The 27,035-nt window shown below is 40.6% G+C and overlaps 1 protein-coding gene across 2 annotated transcripts in view; it reads right to left on the bottom strand.

Moving 5' to 3' along the window:
* Window positions 1-1,419: 1,419 nt before the first annotated feature.
* Window positions 1,420-27,035, bottom strand: part of fgd1 (FYVE, RhoGEF and PH domain containing 1) — a 54,274-nt gene continuing 28,658 nt past the window's right edge. The window contains exons 2-17 of one of the 2 annotated variants that reach the window (XM_017468996.3): window positions 21,578-21,790; window positions 20,976-21,162; window positions 20,139-20,817; window positions 18,060-18,298; window positions 17,136-17,292; window positions 13,996-14,134; window positions 11,750-11,808; window positions 11,092-11,238; window positions 10,911-11,003; window positions 10,635-10,714; window positions 10,062-10,092; window positions 9,831-9,932; window positions 8,802-8,930; window positions 8,409-8,567; window positions 7,486-7,632; window positions 1,420-6,883 (exon numbers count right to left, since the gene is read on the bottom strand). In XM_017468996.3, the coding sequence (XP_017324485.1) occupies window positions 6,614-6,883; window positions 7,486-7,632; window positions 8,409-8,567; window positions 8,802-8,930; window positions 9,831-9,932; window positions 10,062-10,092; window positions 10,635-10,714; window positions 10,911-11,003; window positions 11,092-11,238; window positions 11,750-11,808; window positions 13,996-14,134; window positions 17,136-17,292; window positions 18,060-18,298; window positions 20,139-20,817; window positions 20,976-21,162; window positions 21,578-21,790 (2,831 nt within the window). In that variant the 3' untranslated portion in view covers window positions 1,420-6,613. The remainder of the gene's footprint in view (window positions 6,884-7,485; window positions 7,633-8,408; window positions 8,568-8,801; window positions 8,931-9,830; window positions 9,933-10,061; window positions 10,093-10,634; window positions 10,715-10,910; window positions 11,004-11,091; window positions 11,239-11,749; window positions 11,809-13,995; window positions 14,135-17,135; window positions 17,293-18,059; window positions 18,299-20,138; window positions 20,818-20,975; window positions 21,163-21,577; window positions 21,791-27,035) is intronic. The other variant, XM_047155732.2, reaches the window with a different exon arrangement.

Below are 27,035 nucleotides of genomic sequence, written 5' to 3' on the forward strand. Positions count from 1 at the left end.
ATAAATAATAGTACCCAGTAAATCTTAAGATGAGAGGAGATTCGGGTACACGTTTATAATGCTAACTCGGAGTTAGCATCGGCTGTTCGTGATTAATGTTTTCGTGAAATTAATTTTAGACAGACTTTTTCTCTCTCTCTCTCTCTCTTTACAACAATTAATCAATCCCAAAAGATGAAGTTTGATAAGCAACGGTGATTATCATTCACATGAATGGACAAAACGTGCAGAACGAACCGACTCCGTGCAGAATCGACTCTTGGAGTCGACTCCATCATTTCTGGAGTCGAACAACCCGGCTGATATCGTTGTGAAGACGGAAAATCCCTGAAGTGACATCACTACGGACGAGTGATCGCCAGAGCCTGGACAGACAGCCGTGTTGACCAATAGCAGTGAGCGTGGGCGGGGTTTTGTTTCTTTTCCACCAATCCGGCGAAGAGCGAAAGTACTCGTTCCAGGCAAGTATTAGAAGGACCCCGTGTTTGATTCAATTTCACAAAAAATTTCATCATCCAATTAGATAAAAATGTAGAAAGACTTCTGTGTACTGTGTACATTATTTTTTAATCTTTTATACAATAATGTATTAATTATTATCATCATAGTACTAGTAGTATTTTCATTGTAAAAATGCATGTTCCACTGTACTACATTATATGTATGTATGTATGTATGTATATATATATATATATATATATATATATATATATATATATATATATATATATGACAATAAATTAGTCATTGATTCAGTCATATATCTATATCTCTAATCTACTACATACCTGTTATTATTTGTAAATATATATATATATATATATATATATATATATATATATATATATATATATATAATCTCCTATATGTAGCCCTCTGCATACCATCCATCCATCCATTTTCTATACCATTTATCCTACAGGGTCACGGGGAACCTGAAGCCCATTCCAGGGAGCATCGGGCACAAGGCGGGTACACCCTGGACAGGGTGCCAATCCATCGCAGGGCACAATCACATACATAATCACACACCCATTCATACACTACGGACACACCAGTCAGCCTACCATGCATGTCTTTGGGCGGAAACCGGAGTACCCGGAGGAAACCCCCGCAGCATGGGGAGGATATGCAAACCCCCACATGAAACCCCCAACCCTGGAGGCGTGAGGCGAATGTGCTAACCACCAAGCCACCGTTCGCCCCCTCTGCATACCAATAAATCATTATATCTTTAAAAACCAGTACTGTGTGTAATATTTGTAACATACCTCTCCAAATAGAATGTATTCAGATCAGTAAAATGTGTAATGACTAGATAAAAGTCTCCTGTCAGTTGTGCTTAATGATGACTCATATCTTGTATTGTTCAGGTTGCAAAAGTAGTCAAAATATCTGAACTGAAACTAAACACACAAGTTTTTTTTTTTTTTTTTATTATTCCTTTAATTCATAAACATTTTCATGATCTTGCACAGATTTTCATTGGGTTATCAACATACAATGGTACCCAGTGGCCTGCCACTAATATAATTAACGATAATAATTAGAATAGTACTTGTAATAACAGTAATACTCATCATGTGTACAGCAAATTTATACAGATTCCATGATGGCGGTAAGAAAAAAAAAATAATGATGCAACGTAGTGATTTTGACAAACATAAACGACACTTTTCGCATAACGCAAAAGTTAGTGCTGTCAAGACATTTGGAGCTTCTTCTTTTTTTCTAAACAAGTCAACACAGGCATACGGTTTTATCTCTAAAAACATTGGGTCGGGTCGTCTCTGATGATGGCGATGACGTCAGAAAGCGGAGGCGACCTCGTTGATGAAACTGAACCTCAGTACACTCCCCCCCACAACGTTAAGCCAAACTAAACCTTTCTATTTTGAGAGAGGCAAGATGCCAGCGATTAATCCGTCACAAAACTAAATCAGACGGCCATGTGGTCTAGAGATAAATGTAGTAGTGAGGGATGTTGTCTTAATCACCGGGAATCGTTCGGAGAGATTAAAAACAGAACCCGGAGAACATCCATAATGTCTGCTTCAATTTAACTCTTCTTTCTTCACGTCTGCAGGATAAAATCAAGATCAAAAAGGATATGGGTATGTTAGCGATCAACTTCATGCACCGCTTTCTCTAGACACTTTGCCTGCCTTAAAGTGGAAGAAACCTTGATTGGTCCTGTCCAAGTGCTCGTTCGTAAAATCATCTCCAAAGCAGAGAAATATCAGATCTTCTGACAGCATGTTGTTAAATGTGCAGTTGGTACGGCCGTGTTGAGATGCTTGTGTGAAAAAAACGAAGAAAAAAAAAAAATGCTACACTTCAGTGTTCCACTGAAGCAGGCTATAAAATCGAATCTTGCATCCTGACACCTCAAATGAGTTTAGTGTTGAACAGGAGCAAACTCCTGTTAAACCTGTTGATTTTGAGAATTTTGCTGTTTCGTAGTCATGACGAATCTGCTCTGATCTGCACACAGTCGTTCTTGCTGTTCAGTTCTCAGAGCAAGAACTATACGAAAGTATTAAAAAAACAACAACCCAAAAACAATAAATATGTGTAGTAAAAAAAAAAAAAAAACTAAAAAAAAACAATAACACGTAGATAAACACAACACACAGTAATAAATCTCTCCTGCAGTATACTTTGGCAAAAAAGCTTATTTTTTTTCTACAACAAAAAGTCAAATGTAAAAAAAAGGAAATATATGTAAGAAGGAATGGCAGAATGAATGACGGTGTAATGAAGATGAAAAACCCTACAAACAGGTAAACGCAGATTTTTGTAGGAGTCGGATGCTGGAGGTGAACAAGTGGCAGGCTCAGCTGATGATGAATATGATGTATGAACTCGCACACATACGGACATTCAAGGAGAAAAACGCACGGATCTCCTTCTCTAACACGATTACCGTAGTTTCTGGACAGTAAGTCACACCAGGGTATAACACACATACCTCTAAATGAAACATAGGCTATGTGTTGAAATTATATCTACATATTTATATATGCCGTAATACATAGGTGGCATTGCTTTTCATTCATAACATGAGGAACGTGCACCACAAAGTGCACTGTTGTGTATTTGCACTTCATGTCGTCTTTTTAAAGAATTAAGTGCAATACAGTGAATATTATTACCAGTACTGCGCTTCCCTGCCTACTACGTCGTACTCACAATACACTGAAATGCAATCACTGTCCGATCACAGCCCTAAACTGTACACGGGGACGTGGCTGTAATTAGAGAGAGGGATTGTAAAAGCATCATTTTCCAGGGAGCTTCGCATATATAAAGGAACGCACTTTATAGATTCTCACTGACTGCGCTGAACCCTCGATTTAATCGGTGTGCTAAAATACACACAGCTCACAATATTTGTCCTCAGGTCACAAATGAAAAGCAATACATCCTCGCGTGTGTCGCTTTTCCATACTCACTAGAGTGAGTCTAGTGTGTAGTCTGAGAGCGATTCATCTTTTCATCAGAATCGGCTGGTTTCGAGATTTGCGTTTGTAAAGTTTAACGCACAGTGACGATATACAGGTCGAAGCATGACTTTTAGTCCAGGAAATACGGTAAACCTTTTAACGGTCTGGAAAATATGGTAAACAGTCCACTGCTCATGTAATTACTCTATTTCTTATTTTTTTTTCTTTTCTTTTTTTGACATCATTGTTAAGAACTTCAGTGAAAGACACTCAGGCGACACTGAAAAGTCACTGAAATATAAAATGTGGCTGACTATCCTGAATGAAGCGAAGTGTTTTCTGACAAACGGAGAGCAAGATCAAGAACATTTCCCAACAGCACAAATAGTTTTAGCAGTCCGGCACGAGCCGGAACTCGACCCTATCACGCTGGCACGTTTGAAACGAGATCGAAACACAACGTATCGACTTTTTGAGCCAAGAATAAAAGGTGTTTAAAAAAAAACGAAACAAAAAAAAACAAGACACGAGTCACACGCTCTCCACAGGATGCTCTGATGTCGATCCAAACGGCACGTAATGAATTTAACATCAAGCTCGGAGATAACACCTGACCCACAAAACTGGGTTCTGAGCAATAAATTATATATTTACAAACGAAATTTTGTATCTTTGACCACTTTTCATACACAAATACAACACTGCTTAAAATGCGCAATAGTATCATCGAACCCTTCGCCATGTTTTAGTTATATATACTCTCAAGGTTCTTATCAAAAACCCCATGTTTACATTAATAAGCGAGAAATTTCACAAATTAAAAATTAGTCAGCTTCGTGACAACATTCTCTCTCTCTCTCTCTCAATCTACAAAGTCTCCCAGTATTGAAATCTAATCAAACACTACTGCATACTCTACAAAAATCTTACTAATAGTCCATTTTTCATCTCAAAGGAGAAATTGTATTCGCGCTGTGATTTAGAGCCCTATTGTTTGATTGAGTCATATAACAGTTTTGTCAATGCTACATTTTAGCAGGTTCTCCTTTTGTTGATATTGTATTAAGCCAAACATTGGAAGGTCGCAGTGCATTAAATGTCCACCGAGTGGCACAATGGAGCTAATCTGATGCTAAAGGTTGTCTATTTTCCCCTGGTTAAGTTTATGGCTGGGGGTTTGTCTGTGAGAAACAGATGCTAAGTCAGCGGAAAAGGTCAACCTGACAAATTTCAGCAGAGATACAAGTCCTCCGACCGGCACAAGAGATTTCATTTTTGTACACCCTAGACAGGTCTTTAAAATGATATTTGTTACTCCAATATGAATTCAACGCTAGTCATACTGAATATGGAATATTGAAGACGTCAGGAATACACATACGTACAAATTCCTGAATTTTATCACTAAATAAAGGAAGCTGATATAATTCATGTACTATTATAAACGTAGTGTGTATATAATCATATACGCAGTATATATTACTGTAATGTATATGGGTCTACGTGACATACTTTGCGGAGTATTTTTGTGATTGTTGAGGCCATCAGTGCTTGGTTTTGCTGCGGCTTTTTTCAGTTTTCCGTTGTTGTTTTTTTTGTTGTTGTAGAAAACTACTTGTATTGGCAAAATTGCAATTGCACGAGATTGATTTGCACGGCCTTTCACAGCGATGTTTGCTGGTCAACGAGACCTTTTAGCGGTACTCACGTTTGACGCATGTGAATCGACGAGGGTTTGAGGGATCGAATGCGCGTCGTGATGACGTCACATGACGCGTCTCGGGCCGAATCTACGGAAAATCTGCGGTGATTTCGAAAAATCTCTTCCGAATATTGTGGCGTTTCCTTGATTTTGCGTTCATTTCTGCGATCGCAAAACCCCCGAGGGACTGATTTTAATCGGAATGAACACAAATTCAGCTCACCACTGCCCATGTCGACAGGCAAATAAACCATTTGGTTTTGGTTCTACTACGTGGATAAAACGTACAAAAAAAATCAAACTGTAAGAATTATATACCAGCAAAAAAAAAAAAAAAAACCTGTTCGATTTGAAAATCCATCACTTTTGCAGCGATACTTTGTTCTCTGTTTATCTCCTCGACGTTCTTGTGATAGATTTAAAGTACTATTAATATCTGCAGTTTCTAGACATACGGTATATAGAATTGTATTCTTTGAGTCAATTTTAAAAAATGGTTTATTTATAAATGTATAATATAAAATATTGTCGTTATACAGTGTGACAGTGTAAACTCTTTGACCCATCTAAAGTGTAATATATACTGTATATATGTTATATATTGTATATTACTGTAAAACGTGTCCCATAAGTTCAGCATCATAGGATTAATGTATATTTGTACGTTGCACATTACTCAAGATGTGTATTGAGAAAACTGTGCGCAAGTTCTGTAAATAGAAGCTTTTGTTTTTGCCGTTTAAAAAAAATAAATAAATAAAATGAATGGGATACCCTGCATACTATAGTCATAAAAGAAAACGATACACCTTCGAGACAGTTCTTTCATTTTTAGATACGATTCCTGTTTATCTGCATTACTGGATTGCTCGTTATAAAACTGTAAGCCTTACAGAGGAAATGCTGTCCATCACGCCACGGGCTTCGCTATTCTGACTCTGTTCACGTTTGATACGTAGTGGCCTGATCACACCGTCTTCTCCCAAAACGACAAGTTTGCAAGCAATGAAACCCCGGTAAAGAAATCAGTCATTTAAAACAGCACAGCAATGTTTTTTTTTCTGGGGGGAAAAAAAAGAGCAGATCTATCTAACAGAGAACTCTTCAGCTGCGGAGGCGGAGAGACGATATTAAGCAGGGTGACTATACCGACACGGCGTTTGACGCACCATGTGCAGGGCTGATCACGCTCACGGAGGATGAGCAATACACAGAGAAACGTACCTGTAGATATTTCATGCAACTTACGATTGACAATTAGAACAGGTTTGTGTAAAAGTTGTGAAAGTGTGTGTGTGTGTGTGTGTGTGTAAGTTTGTGTCTGTGTGTTTGTGTTTGTGTGTGCACGTCAAACTGTGTATGTATTTACGGCAGATAACTGTCCTTCTCGTCACATTTGTACAGTTTTGTGTGTGCAAAAAAAAAAAGAGAAAAAAAAAAGAGAGAGAGAGATTTAATAAACCAATCATGTGCTTTCTCCTAGAGGGCTCGGTTCCTCCGCTTCTTCTTCCAGAGCCTCCGAGATTGGACCGTGCACTTGTAGTTCCTCCCCTCTCCCGGCTCTGGAGAGCACCTCCATCCAGCGGCGTTGGAGCTCCTCCCCATCAGCGCTAAAGTAAACAGTCAGGTGACTCTGGCTCATTTTGAAGGCGTAGCGCCGCTCCAGACGGTCACATGACTCAGGGAGAGAGACTTCGAAGCCAATGAGAGGGATGCTGCGCTGGGCCTTCACATCCTGCTCATCACGGCAAGCAGAGACAAGAGACGAGGGGACCATTAGAATAGAAATTAATACAGGTTGGTACATAATTACTTTAATATAAAGTATAACGACCCTTGACCTGCACGTAAACCAAACATTACATCAGTGAGTAAAGAATATAACACTCGTGATGTGCGGTTAAAGAAAAATAATCAATGACGTGGTGGTGACAGGAATTATACCACAGAAGCTTGATCTTTTATTCATTAAAGATAAGCTAGTTCCTGTTATCGCTTATATTACAGCAGCTATACATATTTCATTTATAACAGTTGTTAATTTAAAAAATTTTTTTTTTTTTTTTTTTGTGGGGGGGGTGTTTCTTCTTCTTCTTTTTTTTTAATAAGACAAAAATATGCATATTACTGAGCATCCACTTCTGGACCTATCAGAATCAAGAATTAAATAGTGCCGTGGAATAAAAGTCTAGTCTCAGTGAGTAGGTGCGTTCCTAGACTTCCCAAAATCAACAGAGAGGAGAAAAAGAGTGAGACAGTGAGAGAAACCAGTATGGAGGGAGTGTCAGGACTATAAACTATGCGAGACACAGTATAACGGTTGAGCTGATTTCCCACCTGTGGAGCACCATAAATGTAAAGCACCAGGGGTTCATTTTCGGGGACGACAAACCAGGCCTTCTGCCAGCCGCGGCCACTGCCCTTCTCCATGTGGTGCAGGAAGCTGCAGAGGACACTGTTCTCCGCCGCCACAGAGGCCTGTTTCTGCAGCACACAGGGAAAAACATCGGTTGTTAAAAACAGATCAGACTTGAACAACGTTCTTAGACATATCAGAGTTATCTTTATTAAACGCTTTATCCTGGACAGGGTTGTGGGGGATCCGAAGCATATAACTAGGAACACTGGGTGAGAGACGGGAATCCACCCTGGATGGGGCACAGTAGAGCAACGTCCTCAAACATATCCGACTAGGGCAGGCTCCAGGATTCCCTGCTTGAATCTGAGCTTGGGATCCTCTCTGTATGGAAGTTCATAGGAGGCCCGTGTGGGTGTCCTCCAGGTTTTCCGGTTTCCTCCTAGACGGACTGGCTATATTAAACTACCCCTAGAGTGCGAATGAGTTCGTGAACGTGTGTGTGCAGGGTGCCCAGAGATGAACTGGCATCCCCTTCAGGGTGTATTTCCACCCGTGTCAGCTTGTCGGTGCTGGGATTTGACTCATCACAACCTAATGAATATGTCAAAGCCTTAACCACTGATCCCATGAGTGACATTGTCACTCATGCACTTATTTATTCTTTAACCCAAATACGGTCAAAGGTTCAACTGTATTCACTCCATAGCTCCACGTTGAACTAGTTAGTACAGGTTATATACAGTATATTCGTTGTATTAGTTTATATTAGTTAGCATAGCGTAACTTTTCCCAAAGCGTCTCAAAGCGATGATTTACTCAAACCTGGAGTAAACTTTATGTTCTTTTGAATTTCAAAGAGCACTCATGGTTGTTTGAAATCGTCATGTCCTCTGCGGCTTACCTCTAGAATGGAGCGTCTTCTGTGAGTGATATTGGTCAAGCTGGCCGGAGAGGGCGGGACTCCCACCAGAGTCGTATAGCAGTCTATACACACACGGTTCGCTCGATTGTTATCGTACAACAACCGGGCGCGGAATTCCGAGCATTTTCCGCACACCACCTGGAAACGAGATGCCGGATGTCATTCGTCTCCTGTTATCCAGGATTTTTCCGATACTCACAAACATTTTACAACTGAGAAATGGAATGAACTGGTGTGGACAAGAGGAGAACGCTCTGGAGATTTCCAAATCTAGAAGGTTGTGAGGTTTGGACTCGCTGGTGTTAACTAGTCGTTCTGTCTTTGCCTCAGGTTGGTGAGAACGGCGTGTCGTGTGTTTACGTTAACACTCACGTGTCCGCATGCTTTGCAGTGGTGGCGTCGCTTGGTGATGGAGTTGAACGGCTCCTGGCACTTCATACACAGCGTGACTTCTTTTTCCCGGATCGGAGTGGGCGCACGCTTTCCCAGCTCTGTGCAGTTCTGAAGCAGAAAGAGAGACGGTGGTGAAATTAGACGTGTGAAAATAACTGTGTCTATGATACAGCTGTTCTGATTTAAAACAGCTGGTCTCGGGCAAAAATAGGCAAGCAATCATGACTGAATCAATCCAAGTCAAATTCCACATTACTACTTATTTTTTATGACCGTTTTTATGTGTTTTATTGGAAAATTGTATCTAAATAATTTCCTTTGGCAGTGTTTCTCCCACTCTCTACCCCTCTAGGCTCCTTGGTGTCTGTCAATTATAGTAAAGGAGGCGGGGCCTTTCTGTCTGTCAGTTTCACTAAAAGTGGTGTGGCCTCTGTGCCTGTCATTCTCAGTGAAGGAGGTGTGGCCTCTGTGAGTGTCAGTCTCACTGAAGATGTTGCCTTTCTGTCCGTCAGTCTCACTGAAGGAGATGTGGCCTTTCTGTCCGTCAGTCTCACTGAAGGAGATGTTGCCTTTCTGTCTGTCAGTCTCACTGAAGGAGATGTGGCCTTTCTGTCTGTCAGTCTCACTGAAGGAGGTGTGGCCTTTCAGTCAGTCATTCTCAGTGAAGGAGGTGTGACCTCTGTGCCTGTCAGTCTCACTGAAGGAGGCATGGCCTCTATGCCTGTCAGTCTCACTCAAGGAGGTGTAGCCTTTATGCCTGTCAGTCTCATGAAAGAGGCGTGGCCTTTCTGTCTGTCATTCTCAGTGAAGGAGGCATGATGACATTGTGTCACATCAAAACAGCTCTTATTCATATTATATCGAATAGCTGGCTACTTTAAAGAAATATTTTTTAAACAGACTGGATCACTCATCGAGATGTGCATCATACAGTCTCAAGCAGAAAAAGTGAAATAAACACAAACTGATGTTATAAGTACAAAAACAGATTCGAAGCTGGCATCTCACCGGAGAGTTGGGGGGCGTGCAGTCGTCTTCACGCACCGAACAGTTCAGCATCCTGAACGTCTCCACACTCTGCTCATGCCTTTGGATAGTGGCCTGGATTGCCTGAGAAACACAAATAGGAGATGTAGCATGAGCCATAGAAATAAAAATCATAAGCAGCATTAAAAAAAAACAAGGAGGGGGGCGGAGATTTCTGCCGAGTCAAAAATGTGACTTGTAGCAGGTGCTCACCTGAATCCAGTCTTTCTTTTCTTCTTCAGTCCTATATGAAAAGAGATTGAACACACAGTCAGTAGTGCCCTCAGTAGTGTTTAATTCACATGATTATTCCATCCATTAATCTTCTATACCGCTTATCCTTTTCAGGGTCAAGGGGAAACCTGGAGCCTGTCCTAGGGAGCATCGGGCACAAGGCGGGGTACACCCTGGACAGGGTGCCAATCCATCGCAGGGCACATTCACACACCCATTCATACACCACGGACACTTTGGACACGCCAATCAGCCTACCATGCATGTCTTTGGACTGGGGGAGGAAACCGGAGTACCCGGAGGAAACCCCCGCAGCACGGAGAGAACATGCAAACTCCGCACACACAGGGCCACGGTGGGAATCGAACCCCGACCCTGGAGGTGTGAGGCGAACGTGCTATCCACTAAGCCACTGTGCACCCTCACATGCTTATTCACGTCCTATAAAAAATCTAGCAACAGATTTTAACGCGTTTTTGGACTGAAATGTTTTGTGAACTCGACCATATTGACCGTCTTATAGCTGTGAGTGTGTTGCTCTGGTAAACTCACCTGGCCTGTAGTTCGAGAGAGCGCTGTTTTCCCGACACCAGAAATGTCCGCGGCACGTTCATACTGCTCGTCTCTTTCAGCTGTGAAACACAATGATGAGTTAACCCACCTCAGCAAATAATGGCAATTACCTTCAGTATCATATTTTCTGGACTATAAGACACTCTAGTTGGTGCCGAAACTTGTGTATGAAAGTTGTCAATTTATCAACGCTAACAATTCTTTATTAACTGAAGAATGACACGTCGTATTTTTGAAAAAATTATCTGTACAAACCTCCATGCCGTCTACATCAATCCGCGCCCGCACTCCAAATTTCTGTCCGATCAGTCTGAGTTTAGGGACACAGTACAGCAACCTGTCATTGAACTATAGAGAGATATAAAGACAAGTCATAGTTTAATGCCAAGCGCTGAGAAAGAACGTATTTTGAAACTTTTTGGCACAGACCCCTCACCAGTATAAGGTATCTGTCCTGCGAGGTTCCGTTCTTGGCCGACAGTTTGAGGATGTGTCCCTCCTTAATGAGTTCATTCGTCGGGTTCACAATGTCCTCCTCTCCCCCGAGCAGCTCATACGCCTTCAACAACTTCCTCATGCGCTCCTGAGGAGCACAAAACATAGTACAAAGGCGCACAAGCTTGTAAAGCACGACGCATTAATGACATGTAAGTCATATTTCCACGAGAATAATGCTTTAAAAGCATCACCTTTGAAAAGAAATAAAAATAAATAAATAAATAAAAAGGTAAGAAGCGATTTGTGCTAATCAGGGCGGCACATTTGATGCTGCCAGTTTGAGTGATTTTCTCTCACAGAGCACAGACTGTGAAAGCCGAGCACTGGCAATTAGCAGCCCTAAATGACAGACTCTGGACGTCCCTCTGCTCATGAAAATGATGGCCATCTCTAATTACAAAGTAGCTCAGCTAAGTGGCAGTGTGAGCTCTCAGCGCAAACACTTTATCAGTGCTGGGAAACAGTGTGGAGAGGAAGTTTAGGGTGATGTCGTTGAGTTCAGCACACGTAGGCCTCACGGCTCATACATACACTTCCAGAGACGCGTGTGCGCGCGCAAGTGTGTGTGTGGGTTGGGTTTTGGAACATCTACTCACCATTTTCCTAATGGCTGCATTGGAATGCTCGGCTGCTGTAGCAATCAGCTCCAATGATTCTGATGGAGAGAAATGACACATTTTTATTTTAGGAGTGAAAAAAAGGAATCTATGTTGTATGATAGTGGAGAGCTGGCTGGTGGGCGGGGGAAATGGGGCGTGGGGGGACCTCACCCACGGAAGCACTAAAGCAATATGTATATGGGTCAAATATAAGATGTGGGGTTTTATATAAGATATAATTAAATATAAGATGTGTAAAACACTGTATTAGTTTTAAAGAAAGTTATTATTAGTAGTAGCAGTTGTAGAAGTATTAGATGTACTAGTAGTGGTTGTAGTATTAGCTGTAGTAGTAGTAGTAGTAATACCAGCTGTAGTATTATTAGGAGTAGTAGTAGTTGTAGTATTAGTAGAAGTAGTAGCAGTTGTTGTCGTAGTGGAATAGTAGTATTAGTAGTTGTAATATTAGTATCAGGAGAAGCAGTAGTAGGTGTAGAATTAGTATTAGCTGTTGTAGTAGTAGTAGTTGTAGTTGTAGTAGTAGAATTAGTAGTAGTATTAGTTGTTGTGGTTGTAATATTAGTATTAGGAGAAGCCGTAGTAGTAGTATTAGTAGCAGTAGTAGTAGTACTTGTAGTATTAGCAGTTGTTGTTGTAGTAGAATAGTAGTATTAGTAGTTGTAATATTAGTATTAGGAGAAGCCGTTGTAGTACAGTAGTAGTAGTAGCATTAGAAGCAGTAGTAGTTGTAGTATTAGTAGAAGCAGTAGTAGTACTTATAGTATTTATAGAAGCAGTAGTAGTAGTTGTAGTAGAATAGTAGTATTAGTAGTTGCTGTCGTTGTATTAGTAGCAGTAGTAGTTGTTATAGTATTAGTAGAAGCAGTAGTAGTAGTAGTAGTAGTATAATAGTAGCATTAGTAGTTGTAATATTAGTATTTGTAGTAGTAGTTGTAGTATTATTAGTAGAAGCAGTATTAGTAGTAGTTATAGTATTAATAGAAGCAGTAGTAGTAGTTGTAGTAGAATAGTAGTATTAGAAGAAGCAGTAGTAGTAGTAGAAGTAGTTGTTGTTGTTGTAGTATTAGTGGTAGTTATAGTATTATTAGTAGTAGTAGTAGTATTAGAAGAAGCAGGAGTAGTTGTAGTGTTAGTAATAGTAGTATTAGTAGTTGTAGTAGTAGAGAACCCACTTAATATAAAGTTATAAAGTATAATTCCACTTTATTACTCTGTTGTCTCATAAAAGTGTTTAGTAAAATGTACTGTAAGTACGAATGAATGCCTGGCACGATTTTAAAGAATATTTTTTTAATACCTTGTAATCACTGCCCCATTTCACATTTACTAGCAGTACTCTATTCCCTTCAGCCAAATCAAATTCTTGTTCTGGAACAAACTCTTCCGTACTCGCATTTTCGTCTGCTTACAAAGAACGAACGCACTAAGAATATTTAAAATAGTTGAAGACAAGTTCTTGATTCTATTGAAACCTAAAGGACGAGTCAGCTGTGTGTTTCCAACGACAACAAATTCATAGACCATAGAAATTCATGATTTATTGCAGCGGCGTTTCCATGGCGTATGAGACAACATATAACTGTTTTCAGTTCTTTCTTTCAACTAAACGGAGTTGCTAAAATCCGATTTGAACCTAAATAAGATGAGAACTACAGGAGATACTGCAGTTTTTAACTTTTAATTCGTTCGTTCATATAAGCAGTGCCTGAAATAAAGGTTTGTTGTTTTCATCTGGCTAGTCAGCAATTACTTTAAGTCAAGGGGAAGCTGTTAGCATGAAACCTCACTGAAAATCAGTCTTGCGTTCACTGTCTGTATTTTCCAGCTTCATTATTATTGTGAATTGTGTAACTAATTATGTTACTCTTCTGGCATTTTCCTGAAACAGATTCTGTATAATGATGCACTACTAGCGTGGCCTGTATTTTGGCATCTGGTAGCTGGTCCCAAGCTGGATTTTTCAGCATGAATGTCAAGTGCTCAGCTTCGCGCCTATCCATGCATGGTAACTTGGCAAGAAAACTTTTCCCAGTAACACAAGCCTGGCTCTTTGCATTCTGGGTACAAAGAAACAGCCAATGTCTACCACCAGTAAAAGCAGCTGGAGGTCTGTTTACAGTTAGCGGAGCCTGCAGGAACACAGAGCGCTCTCGCTTTCTCTCTCTCTCTCTCTCTCTCTCTCTCTCACACACACACACACACACACACACACACAAACTCACTCTGCGCATCTTTAAAGTCCTCAGCGTCCTCGGGCAGCCGGTGCAGGTAGTCCTTCAGCAGGAGCTCATAGCGAGGGATCCGCTGTACTGGCTCTAACATGTGGTGCTGTAGGGTGAGGTTTCCGCACATCTCCTCTTTCTGAACACACACACACACACACACACACACACACACACATACCAAGAGGAAGGAGATATGTATGAACTCCTGAACACAATCAGAGAGCGAACTGCTAGTACTAAAAAAGATGAAATAGACTAAATATGTCCAAAACAAAAAATAAAATATTATAAAAAATGATAAAATCACACAAATGTCCTTCTTCACGTTGAAAAAAATCAGTATTACAATTTATTGCTTTAAGAGATTCATCAGACATCCTTATTTGAAAGCTATGAAAAACAGAACTATGCATTATGGGTGGGCAATATTGACAAAAATATCATATCACGATACTTGAAGACATTTTAACAATATGTATCACGATATATATTAGGCAAAACGATGGTGTTGTTGCATTTAAAAAAAAAACAAACAAACAACAAACTGTGAAAAAATACAATTTGAAACATTCAGTACAAATTTAACAGCTAATCTGTTGCTTCTAATCCGAGTTTCAAACTGGTAATAATATCTCAGAAAAAGGAACTGCGGCACACTTTATCACAATATCTATATTATATCATCATACAGCCCAGCCCTAATACACATCATTCTTAATTAAGTTCAGTGTTTATAAGGCTACGTAACAACTACAACTACCTAAGCCCTAGAGAAGACTGACATAAGCAGTTATAAAGGCGCATCCCAACAGGCGTCACCCGTCATGAAGACCGCTCTCCACCCTCTCCACCTCTCACCCAAGCTACAGATTTAAGATGACATAGGGGTATTATAACACTTTCTAACTTTGCTTCCATTAGAACTTGTAGTCATTAACGTGAGTCATATAACGTGACATGAATATAATATGGCATGACAACCGTCCAAACCAACTCATGCTAATTCAGCATCAGAGAAATAAACATAACTCTGTCAGTACAGTTTCAGGGCATATAATCAGTAAAATCTACTTAAGGGCAAGAAATAATATACATATAGCTGTCATAAAAGTGTCATGGCATTGTCATAGGTGTTAATAAAAGTCTTAGAAATTAATTAAGGAAAAATGACTCTCACTTTACTCAAGGCCTGCAAAAAAATATATATTTTATTATATTAAAAATATTTATTATTATATTAAAAATTATATTATATTAAAAATATTAAAAATATTTATTATTTATAATAAATATGTATTATATATTGTTATTAATCTATAATATATTAATATATTATATATATTATATTATTTATTTTATAAATAAAAATATATATTTTAATTTTTTTATATATATATATATATGTGTGTGTGTGTATATATATATATATATATATATATATATATATATATATATATATACCTCATTATTTAAATAGTTTGATGTCATTGTCATAGTATTCCTAAAACTCTTACAGAAATACATACTAGAAATATACTGCGCTATAAAGTCATATTAGACTATCATAACATTGTAATGTCAGGCCAGAAAGCTTCATAACATGTTATGTTGCTTGACTCAGGTGTTTTGTGGCATTAAATGGCAGCTGACGCGTGTTGCCATAAGCTTTTTTAAGCCTTTACGTATGTCATTGTCAGGATTTATGAAGGGCTTATGTAGCTGAAATGCAACTTCATGAACAAGTCAAGTGTACAAGACGCATAATTCCATTCTTTGGACGATCAACAGTTTGCATTTACTGTATTTATTACATGAAAAGTCCATGACATTACCACCCATTCTGTACTTTTTTTTTTTTACTTCCACTGTTTTATACTTCTGTCTCGTTAAATTGTTTTTTCCCCCCATGAAAAGTGTGATGTAAATAAAGCCATTATTATTATTGTTATTAATATTATTATTAGTAGTAGTAGTATTCTTGTAACTCTCTCATTAAGGCTTCTGCTTACACTAGTATTCATTAGTCTAAAAATCGTCTGAAGAAGTCTCGAGGATGATTCATTCTCCATCATGCGCAGAGGTGTTGGCACACTCGTTATTTTTTAATTAAAACGTTCTGCTGTCAACACGCCGCATTAATTAAATCGAAAGCAGTTGAGTGTTTTTGAATCGTTTTCATTGTATCCTGTGCGTGCTTTTTTTTTTTTTTTTTAACGCATGGGTGTGAATAAAGTAAAGCTGGCGTCTAATTAACACCAGTTGTAGCTGCGCGCGAGACGGCGCTGGCGAGAATCCACGTCTTTCACACATCTGCAGAAAGTGTAATGCTCTTACTCATCCCAGACCAGCAGAGTGTTTAACAGAAGGCCCTGCTTCCACTAACCGCTGAGGAGAGTATGCTCTCATATCCGCGCCATCCACCCACACACACGAAAACACGGGATATTTTCCAAAGCCTTTCAAAGAACGAGCACGGGAATTCATAGAAATGGGTGATTATTATTTTTTTTTTACAAATACAACATAACAGACACGGCTTCCTGTTTCTCTCAGATATACCGAGGAGCTGGTCTGGAAAAGAAAGGAGGGAAGAAATATTATTGCGTAATCTTCTGTTTATCAGATTCAAAAGAATTTGACAGGTTTTGGTGGAGAAAGTGATCCGCCAGCGCTACAACAAGCCCTCAGGAGTGTAGCACGGTGCTCTGAACATGTGTACAGATTTGTGCATAGGGAAAATGCAGTTCATTTTAACTCTAGAACCTATTGTGGTGGCCGTGGTCCGAGCTGACTTCACAGCCTGCTGAAAGAAAACACTAATGGATTCCATTAACCATTTCCCTGTCGCTTCTTCTGATTTGAATGGATACTGGAATCATTAGGCTACTAGATTCACTAGAAATCTCTAAAATGAGACCACCAGAAAACCATTACGAACCACTAGAATGCTCTAAGACACACAGGATCCCATAAAATCCCATTAGAAAGCAGGAGAAATATCTTGGATGAGACAACTAGAACACATTAAAGCCCCTTAGTTATCACTACAAATCTAAAACATGTGACCAGAAACACATTAAAACCCATTAGGAACCACTAGGAATCCGAATTGGTGAGCATGTTCGGCAAGGCCGTACCTGAATGTCGTGAACGATGGCTTTGAACTGTGACGAGCGCTCCATCCAGGTGTTCACCAGCTCCATGGCCGTGTCAAAGTTCTTCACATATTCGCCGTACATCTTCAGGAAAGGAGCCAGTTTCTGGAGGATGTCCCCGATCCGCGGGTTCACATCCCTGAGAGTAAAGGTCAAGAGTCAAGGGTCGAGTAGGGGTCGTATGGAGAGCTTGCAAGCAGAGAACTCATCACCTCTGTCTAACCTCACACATTTGTGACCACAGAGGAACACACTGAGGTTTCTCAATGGTCAGATGAGGTGAGGAGGTCGAGTGGGAACATCAGTGTGTACATTTTGGTCGAGAGGAGGAAATGGCGGACGGACCGGAGACAATGCTGTTCCTTACCCAGCACTGTGGTACGACTCAGCTAACAGTCTGCTCTCTCACTTTCTCACCAACACTGTGTCTTTGTCGCTCTTACACTATCTTTGTTCTCTCACACTCCTGCTTACTTTGGCCATGTTTAACCTCCTTTCCACATTATTTACTCTCACCCCCACTCTCCCTCTCTGCACTCCTCTTTCATCTTTCTCTCACTTATCTTTCACTCCCTCACTTCCATCGCTGTCCCTATTCTTCAGTTCCTTCCATATTTCAAGCTGCAGTCAGATTACAAATTTGCAGTTCATATCTCCGTGTGAAATATCTCCTATATATCTCATATCTCAGGGCTGACCAAGGCGGGACTGGAAGATCGGTGATGAAGACATTTGTCCATTTTGATTCTCCGCAATTAGACTGTGGTTTCGTAACTTCATTTTTTCTGGGATACAAAACCTTTAATCGCTGTAGACGTCCACTTAAAGGAATGACATGTTTCACTTACTACCATGAGTGTGCCTTTAGCTTGTTTCTCTCCTGCCTCCTGTCCCCTATTCACTCACCACTCCTCCATGCGTTTCTCCAGAGCTGGCAGCAGGAACTGTTGATGGAAGCAGTAGATAGAGCAGATGTTGGAGAAGATACCCATCACCACCTCGCAGGGGAAAGAGCCTCGTGCTCGTGCCTCCTCCATCAGCCGCCTGCAGAACACCTGGTCCAGGAGGTGAAGCCTGGACACGTACGCCTTCTCCGTGTGGAGGAGCTCGTTGGCAATGTTAAACACACGCTGTTGCACTGATAGCTGCAAGGCAAAACACACACACACACACACACACACGCACACACACATCTGTTGGACATCTGGATTGACATTTCGAAAGTCAAGAGTGTAGTCAAAGCTCAGTGTCCTCCAGGACACTTGACATTCTTTTGCGTGCAGACGTTTCTACGGCCCATATTTTCAGGGTCATAATGCAGGCGCAAATAGAGAGCATAAAATTACAGTGTTGACGTGAGGGTATGGCAGAAATATTCTTGGTATTCCTGTGACCATTAGTGCAGGTGACAATGCGGTGAAGAGCAGTTTAACTGTAATAAAGGGTGGGCTTAAAATGAGTACATGATCAAGAGGAGTCCTGCTGAGGAGATCCAATCAAATCAGAAACTCTCGGTGACATTTTCATAATGAAGGATGATTAGGTTTCACGTTGATTTTTTTAGTAGCAGATATAACCGGATGGCGGCTTCTGATTTCGAGGATCATTTACATTAGTTAAATCCTTGGCACTATGATTCCTTGAGCCTGTAATCATTTGTTATTATCTGGTGGGGGGGCAGGCGTAACCTAGATGGTGTACATTCACCAGATGTGGAATTTTAAGGCTTTAATTCAAGTCAAGCAAATAATATTTTGGCTTGGTGTCAGAGATATGAGGTAGGATTGTTGATGCATTCTTGGAACAAAGTTGGTTCTAAAGGCACTTCCAAAAGCATGTAGGCGTGTAGAGCTAAGAACGTACTCGGAGAACACTCTGATTCGGTTCACAAATACAGCAACGGGAAAAGGTCAACAAACCTGTGCCAAGTGTGTAGAATCACAAAAAAAATCAACTGAGCACGAAGAACACGAAGCTGGCGCTAAGCAAATGGTTCGCTAAGGATACAATTAAGTAGTTTTAAAACATTTCATATTTCGCAACCGTCATTTATTTGCCCTTTTTGTTTGTTGGTCCAAATCTCCAGAACATTTCTACAACCCAAAACAAACCCCATGTTTGGTTCACTTCCTGCAGTTGGGTTGATTCAGGATTGAATCGCTTTCTCACTCCAGTTAAACTTCACCCATATGCTATATGTAACTATACCCATATGCCATACAATAGATTTACATGCATCCGAGATCAAAAACACTTTAATGTGCTCATAATTTAAATTGCAGCATTACTCAGTATCACAAACGACTCGTTCAATGATCCGTTCTAAAGGATTCATTCTGAACTCCTCCTTTCAGAGAGCATACTCTGCTCTGATTGGTCAGATGTCCCAGTCTGTTGTGATTGGTCTATTACTGTCAGCGTGTTTCAAAAAGGAAACGCCCACTACCGTAACGAGTTTCAGCTCCGTCTGTCAGCGAGCAGCCGATGAAGACCAGAGGCGGGGCTTTTTATTACAAACTAACGTAGGTTAGTACAGGAAGTAAAGTCTGGAATCACTAACGACTCGATTCAGCTGTTCAGAATCGCTTCCTTCTTTTGGGAGTCGATAACTCGGTTTGTCGTGCGCTTAGATTTTTGAAACTTTGCAGACGGTTGTACATTCACAAACAGCTCTATAACACACGACATGAAAGGGAATATCTGAAAAACCCATAATAGGTGCACTTTAAGTTCTGGCCACAACTGATAGCAGCTGAGTGAAGAATTTATAAATATGCCAGCATTATAGTATTGCAATGTTATATAACAACGTAAGAAAATTCGCCCATTTCTGATATTATCATATTCCACAAAATTCTATATAAATGTAATACGATTCATTCCGATATCCAAAATTCATTCAAATTCCCAGAATGTTTAAATAAATAAATAAAAATCTATTGTGAATCCTCTTGTTTCTAACAACAGTTTTATAACCAAACCTACCTCAACAGAGTCTTGTCTCTCTGCTTTGGGCTGAGGCTGTATGGCCATGGCGTTCTCACTCTCATCCCCGCTCCCTTCTTCCAAATCGCTGTCTCCCTCCGAGTCCCTCGCTCCTTCCTCCACGGCAGCGACAACGCCTTCTCCTGCTGGTCCTTCCACACAACCGCACGAGGAAGAGGAGGACAGGCGAGGAAGAGACATGCACACCTCTCGGTCATCTCCGGCGAAGCACAGCTCCTCACTGTGAGACGGAGAGCTGATGCTGTCAATGCCACTGTCCCGATTGGCTAGTTTAGTGTCCGTTTGCTGTGGAGGAAGGGACAGGCGGTCAGGAGGGATTTCCGAGTGGCCGAGGTCTCTTATCTCCATCGCGTCCAGGAGTTTGTCGGAGGCGCCGTAGCCGGACTCCGTGGAGAGTCGCTTTTCGGAGCAGGAGGCTCCCAGCTCGTTATCGTCCTCCTCTAAGTCCTCCTGCACTTCCCCTTCCTCTTTGACTTCCTCCTCTTTTTCCTCCTCTTCCTCTGATCCTTTCTCCAGCTCCTTCTTGACAGAAGGAGGCTCTGTCGGCTCGTTGAGGGAAGCGCAGGGTAAAATAGCGTCCGTAGCAGGCTGTGGATCAGGTACCCTCGGCATACACATCACCCCCCCTGTGATATCGGGCACCATGATGATTTGCTCCCTGAAAACACACAAAACAATAACAAGTTATAATAAAGTAAGACTGGAAATGTTTCACCTCATGCTTCCTGACATGAATGTGATAATTACATTCTGGGAGGACAAACAGCGACTACAGTAATGTAAAAAGGATGCTGTAAGGATGCGCTTCTCTCTCACCGCTCAAATCTCTCGATGAGTGACAGGACACACGTTGGGGAGGAGCTTCCCTCGGCCCGCGGCAGGCCTGTCCGTGATTGGCGAGGGTCTGCTGGGAGTGGGCGGGATGGAGGCGGGGGTAGGGGTTTGTCCGGGGGCCGGGGTCGGCGACCGCCCTGTTGTTGGAGATGTGCTGGTTTCGGGGGCACTGAGCAAGACAAAATCAATAAAGCAATCGCTATTGTAAGTCTGACCGGGTCACGTGACTAGAGGGGCAGACAGGGCCATGCAGTATTTCTGGGCCAGATTATATTATCTGATATTACTATTACAGGTTTTTAATAATGCTCTACTTGTTTCACAGACCTTACACAACATTAAACATAGCTATAAACATATAAAATATAGACTGTATTGTTTATTTATATAATTAAAATCATGAGTTGCCAAATTGCTGCAGTATAAGGGGAATAATGCGCTTTAAGACATGCTGTTTTATAATACAGTACAACAGCACAGCCCTAAGTGATTTATTCCTTAAATAAAATCCAGCAAACATTGTAAACATTAAAAAAAATATTACATACATGTCGTCTGAACAAAAAGAGGACTGGCAGACCCACCTAGCGGTTTGGGACCGGGTAATGGCGGCCGTGTTTTAGGGGGCAAAGGTGGGGCGTTTTGAGGTTCGTTCTCGCTTGTGCCGTTGCAGTGCTGCAGTCCCAGAGGCCCGGGGTCCGAACAGAGACGCTGAGGGGCCTCATGGGCTCCTGGACACGGGCCCGGCTCCAGAGACAGACTCTTAGTCAGGAGCCGAGGACTGGACGCGGACGGGCCTGAGAGAGACAATTAGAAAGAGAGAGCGAGAGATCAGTCTTTTGCATACGGTGTTTAAATATCATTAATTTCTCAACACTTCAATATAAAACCGAAAGAGTGTGTCAACACATTCGTTATTCAGTAGTAAACACTCTCAGTAGTAAACACTGGGCTCTTTGGATAAACCCCTATGAGCCCTCTCTAAAAGAGAAACCCTCTGTTGTAGGGTTCTGCATGGGTTCCCCAAAAAAGACAAAACAAATAAATAACCTTTTAGTGAATTAGTAAGTATTAAAATTAGTAAGCAACAGTAAGAAAACCGCGAGGCAAACAGCATCCAGTGTGACCACTGTTTAAAAATGACTGATTTTTTTCACTGACCAAGTAGACCACAGGCTTTCTTGTTTTCTACTGGCACGCAAGATTGAGCTTTACAAATACACAGGTCAAAGTTCACCTAAAATAATTTTTTTTTCTAAACATACTCTTTTCTAAGAAAGCAGAAAACTGTATGTTTCAGGTGTCTATTGGACCACATCAAGGAGTCGAAAACAGTAAATGCTCTGTCTTAGCCATACGTGTCAGCCCCTCTGTTTTAAGACGCTATATTGAACCTTTTTTTCTGGGTGTGTATATAAGGCATTAGAGCACGTCATGGAGGAATTAGTTTGCATTTGATCAGTCCTGTAATATCTCCTAATTATTCTGATCGGACGCTTCACTCATTTCTCTCAATATGTACTCTCCCACTCTCTCTCTCTCTCTCTTTCTCTCTGCTGTAGTCATAAACACTACACTTCTTTCAGGCTTCAGTGTAAACAGAGCGGCTCAGATTATAAGAAGCACTTCTCATTGGCTGCTACTGGACTCGAGGTGATACACAGAAGAGCACCAGATGAAAGAAATCCCACTCTTTAAATGCAAATCCAAATAAACTCACTTTGATGAATGCGTTTGGTACGCGGCTTGGATTACAGTCTTACAGAACGGTTTCCTGACAGCTGAGAGATTTTCGCATTCAAGCCATGCGGTGGAATAACCGAGGGGATGCGATGACAGCGTCATTACGCGGTGAGAGCTTTAGGGCCGGATTAAACACTACCAGTAGCTTTTGATCCAGTTTCAACTCACGCTCTGATAACTGACATCTAAAACGATGTAAAAGACGACTGAACTGCAATTTCTGTTCCGTAGTGGCTAGTCTTGCTCTGATAAACGCGAAACCATTTGACTAATAAACTTCTCCTTCGCAAAATGAAAACATCCATTACGCAACTTACGATTTCATGACGGAGCCAAACACAAACGATTAAGTCATAACTTGCGCACTTCCACACTCAATCACAAGAGGAGAGTGCTTGGACCCCGTAATCACTGCTTGAAGCTATTTTAATGGTTTGTTTAGTTTTTTTTTTTAACATTATACGATCAATAATTTGCATAAAACAATTCAGATTTTGCTCGATGATATTCACTCGATGATATGTTATCCATGCAACACAGTGTCGCACACAAATGTAGTAAAGGGAAAAAAAAAAATCCAAAGGTAAAAATCAAGAGCCCAAATGATTTTCAACCTAGAAATTAAAATAATCATTATTAAAAATATTTCATATTTCATATATCATATACAACACTATTAATCTAAGAGTTTGTTTATTTACAGTAGGCCTATTTTATGAATGCACAGCTAAATTTAGCAGGCAGGTCGATTTCCATGTAATTGAGCTCTTAACTGTGGCTTTAGGAGATTTCTCTGAAAACGTGAACGGTTTGAACGCTGCTTGCGTGCGTCTGGAGTGGATTATGTAGGTCAGTGTGTTAGAGTGTCGGCCTACAGCGTAGCCATGCTGTGTTATTATTTGGCTGTTTAGAGGCTCAAATCAGTCCCAACAATTCATGGCTCCCGTCGCATAACGACGTCGAGAACAAGGAAATGCTGAACGAGTGAGCTGTGCCAGCCTCATGGGTAAACAGGGCCATAAAAATTCTTCTCTGGAAAAAAAAAAAAAAAAGTATGATTAAAAACAAATTCTGGCATGGAATTTTTTCAAAAGTGCCACAGACAGGTCGGATGGTGTGCAGACTACCCGTGTGACGTTACGATTTTTTTTTTTTTTTCTAAAAAGGAGAAAGAAATTCTGGCATGTGTACCATTACCCGGAGGTAATTGGTTCCATATGACGACACTCGTACCCACTTCTGTAGGCAGGGGGCTGAAATGACTTCCACATGCTCTGTTAAAATGCCTTAAAGGGGAAGAGAAAAAAACAGGAGAGGAGGGCGAAAACAAAGCTATCCCGGCCGCAGACTCGACCGCTCAGTGTCTTCTGGGTTTGCTTTATTTCATCCCTTGTTTTAGTTCTCAAACCTTCTCTGAAATACTCCAGTGCGCCGGATGTTTAGACTGAACCCAATCGGCAATTTTTTGACCTACAAGCCCATTTTAGGAGAGAAATGTAAAATATTTGCACCCAGAATGCACAGCATTTTGCACGGAACACATACAAGCACGTGTTACACATTCATCAAGTGTCTTCACTATCGCTTTTGAAACGCGATACGGAAGGTCACGCACTACTACAAATGCCTCGTCGTAATCCTATACACCTTCAAATATACAAACACAAAGCGAGAGTTACAAATCGAAGTCATAAAACATAAAGCTGTAGAGAAAATTTATGCGACACATAAGACATATTGTTCCATAGTCATCAAAAAGCAGACAGAGGAAAGATATTTTCCATTTGTTCTTGCCATTTTTTCCCCCCTTTGCAGTCTCTAGACCAGCCTACGTCATTCAAACATCTAAACAGATGGATAAATTCTCTCTCTTTCATTCCACAGTGTCTGTCTGCTCTTTTTCAGAAAGCACAAATTAAAGTCTTCTAATCTGTCTTCTATAAAGCTGGGTATTTTAGTAGCCCTCTAATAGGCCGGCATCTTCATGCCAATGGAACCACAAATACATGTTGCATTAAAAGTGTGAAGTAATGAAGGACAAATTCATGACCAGATTCATAAATCTATAACCTAGTATCTGTGAGTACAGTCATCGTATTATGTTTGAATCGGAATTTATGAACCACCGGTTACTGTCATGTAATGGAAGCTGAGGCGGAAGCAAGTGCAGGAAAGGCAGTATAATCAAACAAAGTCCACAGGATTAGGCAGAAATCAAAGTACAAGGCAGGCTAGGGTCAAACGATCAGGCAAATAGGCAAAACTAGGCAGAGTAGAGGATCGAGGTCAACAGAGAAAACAAGGTCAAAGATCAGAAAAGCAAACACGATATAAGTCTTGGAAATACGACAGAGACTAGGTAACCGAGCGTAATACTTCGCGAAGTCATAGTGTTCAAAAAGTCTCTTTTATAGCGTGGTTGTGAGTGCTGTGAATTGGATGCAGGTGTGCATGATTAGAATGAATGTGAGTGTTCTGTGCGTGTGTGAGTGTTCTGGGAATTGCAGTCCATGGTGAGTCCATAAAGTGAAAATATTTCAAGCATTTTTTTATTTTTTTTTATCTTGACGATTACGGCTTACAGCTCACGGAAATCAAAAATCCAGTATCTCGAGAGACTAGACTAAAAAAATTAATAATACAGAAAAGTCGACAATTTACACTGATCATCCTGTTCAAAAGTTTACATCCCCCTTGCTCAATGTAACTTACCTTAACTAGCAAGTAGTAAGTCATCGCTTGTAGTTTGTCTCTTCTGGCTGTGTGGAAACTACTGAAATGGGAACTAACTTCAGGGGGGAACTGTAGAAAAGTCGGACCACGCGTGCCATAAGATCCGAGTATTCATTCAAGCCAAACGTTTGGATTTTTCTGCTTTACCACATCCAACCTAATTTGCTCCGTATCATGCATGTATGTTGCCTGTTGCTTTGTCACATGTTCGTGTGAACGTAGGGTAACTGTCAACATGCAAATGGTAAAACGATGAACTAGGGTTAGCATTGAACATGTCATGATTTGCAAAACTAAGATTTCTGAAACTGACCTTGTATCTACAGTTCATAAGTTTATACAGTGTAGAATCGCTTATATTGTTGTTACCGTCGCTTCATAACTAACTTTTACAAATGTCTTTAACAACCCTTTATAAATGTTAACTCTATATCTAACTTTTTTTTTTAGAGTTAGTTTTTTTTTAACAATGGAAAAATTTTAACAACGGAAGACTTTTTCGATGGATAAACGTAGCTAGCTAACATAACACACCATGGCAGGTGGCATATTGCTAGCATTAGCTGTCTAGATAGCTTAGGCAGCTTTCTCTTCAGCACGGAGCTATACTTGTTGAAAAAGTGTAGCTGTTTCTGCCTTTACACTGAGAAGCGAATCGTGACAAATGATTAAAAAATTTAAAATGACATGCGCAGCACTAGAAATAAATGAGATTGAGAACGTGCTACATAATATGATACAAAAAGATACAAGATTAGGAAATTATAATGACGTTAGAATGACATGTGAGCACTTGTCTTGTTTATACACACTTACAGGAGCGTGAAGTACATTTGTAAGACCAATCTCCCGGCAGGGGCCTGACGCTAACACAATGCTAACATGAATAACGACCTGGATATGCAGTGATGCTTCCTTCTGACTGACTGAGGTTTTCATGCTCCACTTCCCATGCCGGTCTTTCAGTCCGATAGAAGATACAGTAAAGAGGGATACAGAACTAAAGTACGCTCCTATTGAACCTTCAGAGATCCATTCTTAAGTGCAAAATGCTAAAATGTCTAATTAGCATTCTTACTAGGGCAGCCATTTTTGAAAGTGTTCGAGAAACCGGTTTCAGTAGGACTTCCTCGTTGTACAGCAAGAAGATCACTAAACCCAGAAACATCCTCAGAGTCCCAATTTATAAAAAGAGTGTAAGATTATTTATATTAAAATGAAAAAATTGACTATATCCTCTGTAATTAGCTACTGAAATAACTGTCAATCTAGCTTGCTAGCTGACGCTGGGTGGCTAGTCGACTAACAGTGAGTGTTTGTATTTTGAGCTAGGCTATACTGTATGTTATCTGCAACAAATAGCTTTATCTATATCAGTTTGGTGTCCTTGTACCTTGCTTCAAGCTAATACAATCATTAATCAGCTAGCTGTTAGCCAGCTGTTAGCTAGCTACTCAATAGGCTATGATAGTGTTAAGGTTTTTTACTGACTCTTGTTTGTGAATAAGCAGCATGTACACATGTACACAGTTTGAAAATACTTTTAGGTTTCTGTCAGAATAAATG

The sequence above is a fragment of the Ictalurus punctatus genome, chromosome 5 (genome assembly GCF_001660625.3).
Source record: "Ictalurus punctatus breed USDA103 chromosome 5, Coco_2.0, whole genome shotgun sequence".
Lineage (NCBI taxonomy): Eukaryota > Metazoa > Chordata > Actinopteri > Siluriformes > Ictaluridae > Ictalurus > Ictalurus punctatus.